This window comes from Cornus florida, unplaced genomic scaffold (assembly GCF_030987335.1).
Source record: "Cornus florida cultivar Cherokee Brave unplaced genomic scaffold, ASM3098733v1 CherokeeBrave_3.0.0_Hap2_Chr04, whole genome shotgun sequence".
Classification (NCBI taxonomy): Eukaryota; Viridiplantae; Streptophyta; class Magnoliopsida; order Cornales; family Cornaceae; genus Cornus; species Cornus florida.
In genome coordinates, this window is record NW_026775574.1 from 98,090,664 (window position 1) to 98,093,404 (window position 2,741).

The following is a 2,741-nucleotide window of genomic DNA, read 5'->3' on the forward strand; positions in this document are numbered from 1 at the left end:
GTAATGCGAGTCCTACCATAATTCTTCTAACTTTTGTATTTAAATAGAGGCCTAGACCTCCAATAAAGGGATCAAGCAATTCTACGCTTCTCTATATACTGTTCTTGTTTATTTTTTGAGTGAGTTGTTTTATTTCTCTTAATCATTATTGGTTGGGTGAAATTTTGCACCTACACTTTGGCACCGTTTGTGGGAATCGTGTGCAAATATATTCCCATTCTTGTTTTGTTTCACAAGTGAATCCTGCAGCTAACCATCCAGAATGTCAAACGGAGGATCTTCAGTAGATCAACAGATGGAGTTGATGCAAAAGATGCGTGAAGAGTTTCTGCACCAGTTTGACGTACTTTGTCAGGCAAATGAAGCAAGCGTGGCTCAGATCGCCTTGCTTCAACAACAGAATAACGCTCTGCAAACGACGCTGGCTCAGTTGGCACCACCGCCACCAGTGGGTGACACAGCAGCACCCCCTAGTCAGAATATTCCTCCGATTACTGGACTTCCGGCTGATGGGGTTCCACCTAATGGGGCACGACCCAATTTGGTTCAGCCGAATGAGGTTCAGCAGCAACGGAAGGCAAGATTCGAGGCTGCGGCTTCAGATAACGTCCCTCGTCGCACGCAGGATAAGCAAGTCGAATCCAGCCATAAGCTTACGGTGTGGTCCAATGGAATCCCAGTTGGTGCAGGTGTTCAGGATGCCTTTGACGAGAAGAGACTCCTGAAGATTCAGACACCTGCCGAGATGGCTAGAGAACACAAAAATTCTTTGATCAAAACTCCTTTTACTGACGATGTGTATCTGGTAGAGAGGCCCAAGAAATTCACCATGCCTTCTTTCATCCAGTTTGATGGAACAGGAGATCCTTTTTAGCACCTAGATCATTATGCTCAAAAGATGGCTTTGGATGATCGTAATGACCCTTGGATGTGCAGAGTTTTTCCTACCAGTTTGACAGGAGCAGCACTAGAGTGGTTCAGGAATAAACCGCATAAATCCACCCCGGATTACGTGACTTTATGCACTATGTTCCTGACACAGTATTGCGGAAATAAGAAGCAAAAGAAAAGCATTGCCAGCTCTTCACCGTAAGGCAGAAAAGGGGGGAAACATTGTAGGATTTCTTATCAAGATTCAACATGGAGGCATCAGAAATAGCAGATTGTCATCCCACAACTGCTATAGAGATATTTAAACTCGCAATGATTCAGGGGACAAAGTTCCACACTTCCCTAGTCAAGTATTCTCCTCCCGACATGTAGACTCTAAATGCTAGGGCCCAGATCTACATTCGGCTTGAGGAAAATATAGCCCACCGAGCGCAGCACACTACCCTTGTGACAGTGGAAAACAAGCCTCGAGAAAGAATCCCAACTCCAAAGATTCAAAAAAGCCAACGTTCCTCAACGCCAGTCACCCAGGCACCTGAAAAAAAGGCAAAGGGTAGAGGAAGGATTTACACCTCTCTGAACTACCTTGGCTCGGCTCTTCCAAGAGAATAAGACGAAGTTCAGAACTCCACAGCCAATAAAGTAACCCCTGGAGCAAAGGGACAAAAGCAAGCATTACGCTCATCATCGAGATTATGGGCATTCAACCAACGATTGCCGATCCCTCAGGCGACAGGTGGAGAATATGATCGCCAGAGGTGAGTTGACGGATTACCTCATGACAAAGGAGCATGCAAAACCCCACGAGATCTATCCCTGCAAGGTAGAAGGTACGCAAGTAAAAGTCATCCATGCAATACATGACAGGTCTGAAGATGATCAAGAGTCCGATGAGGTGTACAGATCCAGATTGAGGGTGACCCACAAGTTCAGGAAGATATCCTTGGTCAATGCTATCAATCCTGGTAGCATTAGTATTGGATTCGGAGATGGCAACCTATCCAGAGTGCAACTCCCCGACGAGGATCCATTGGTCATCAGTCTTTTAGTGGCCAAGTGTATGATCAGGAGGGTTTTGGTAGATCCAGGAAGTAGTGCTAACATAATCACAAAGACGGTCTTTGATCAGTTAGAGATCTCATCATCATCTATTCGACCTAACTCCAGCCCGTTGATGGGATTCGATGGCACAAGAGTAAATCCCCTTGGAGTAATAGACTTGTCCGTAACCACAGCGAAGAGGACTCTAAAGGAGAACTTTGTTTTAACAGAGATCCATCATTCTTACAATCTCATCATGGGAAGAGGCTGGATACATCGGATGAAAGGAGTTTCGTCCACCCTCCACTAGGTGATGCGGTGCTTATCTCCGGATAGGAAAGAAGTAATTAATCTGTGGGGTGATCAAGTCACAGTGAAGGAATGCTATATGCTGACACAGGTTGAGGCGAAGAGGATGTCGACTCAACAGCAACCAGGTGAGGCTTCCAAAACTGGACCCAAATAGCAATGACAAAGCCCTCTGCCCAAGTATCTTAAGGGAGAGGAGGAAGAGGAAATCGCGAAGCCCACCGAGGAGACCCTCGAAGTCGTGGAAGTTATCTTTGGCGACCCTCAGAAGGTTACTTATCTAGGCTCTTCTTCTAAGTCCGAAGAAAAGGAGGCATTAATTGATGTTATCCGGTGCAATGCAGATGCCTTTGCATGGGATCACTCGGACATGGTAGGGATCGATCCCACAGTTTCCTGTCATAGCTTGAAGGTGGATCCGGAGTTCAAACCGGTCAAGCAGAAACACCGAAGGTTTGCCCCTGAACGCAATCACATTATAGCTAAAGAAGTAAACAAAT

At 45.9% G+C, this 2,741-nt stretch overlaps 1 protein-coding gene across 1 annotated transcript; it reads left to right on the forward strand.

Annotated features, from left to right (window-relative positions):
• Positions 1 to 898: 898 nt before the first annotated feature.
• On the forward strand, positions 899 to 2,242 carry LOC132305454 (uncharacterized). The gene is made up of 2 exons (XM_059803095.1): positions 899 to 1,089; positions 1,621 to 2,242. Exons 1-2 carry the CDS (start codon positions 899 to 901, stop codon positions 2,240 to 2,242), a joined length of 813 nt encoding a protein of 270 aa, XP_059659078.1.
• Positions 2,243 to 2,741: the final 499 nt, after the last annotated feature.

What these genes read in the sequence shown, in the direction of transcription:
- LOC132305454 (XM_059803095.1), top strand. Translation starts at nt 899, where the DNA reads ATGGCTTTGGATGATCGTAATGACCCTTGGATGTGCAGAGTTTTTCCT. An exon ending in AGCATTGCCAGCTCTTCACC is followed by an intron (nt 1,090 to 1,620) that starts GTAAGGCAGAAA and finishes CCGATCCCTCAG; the next exon opens with GCGACAGGTGGAGAATATGA.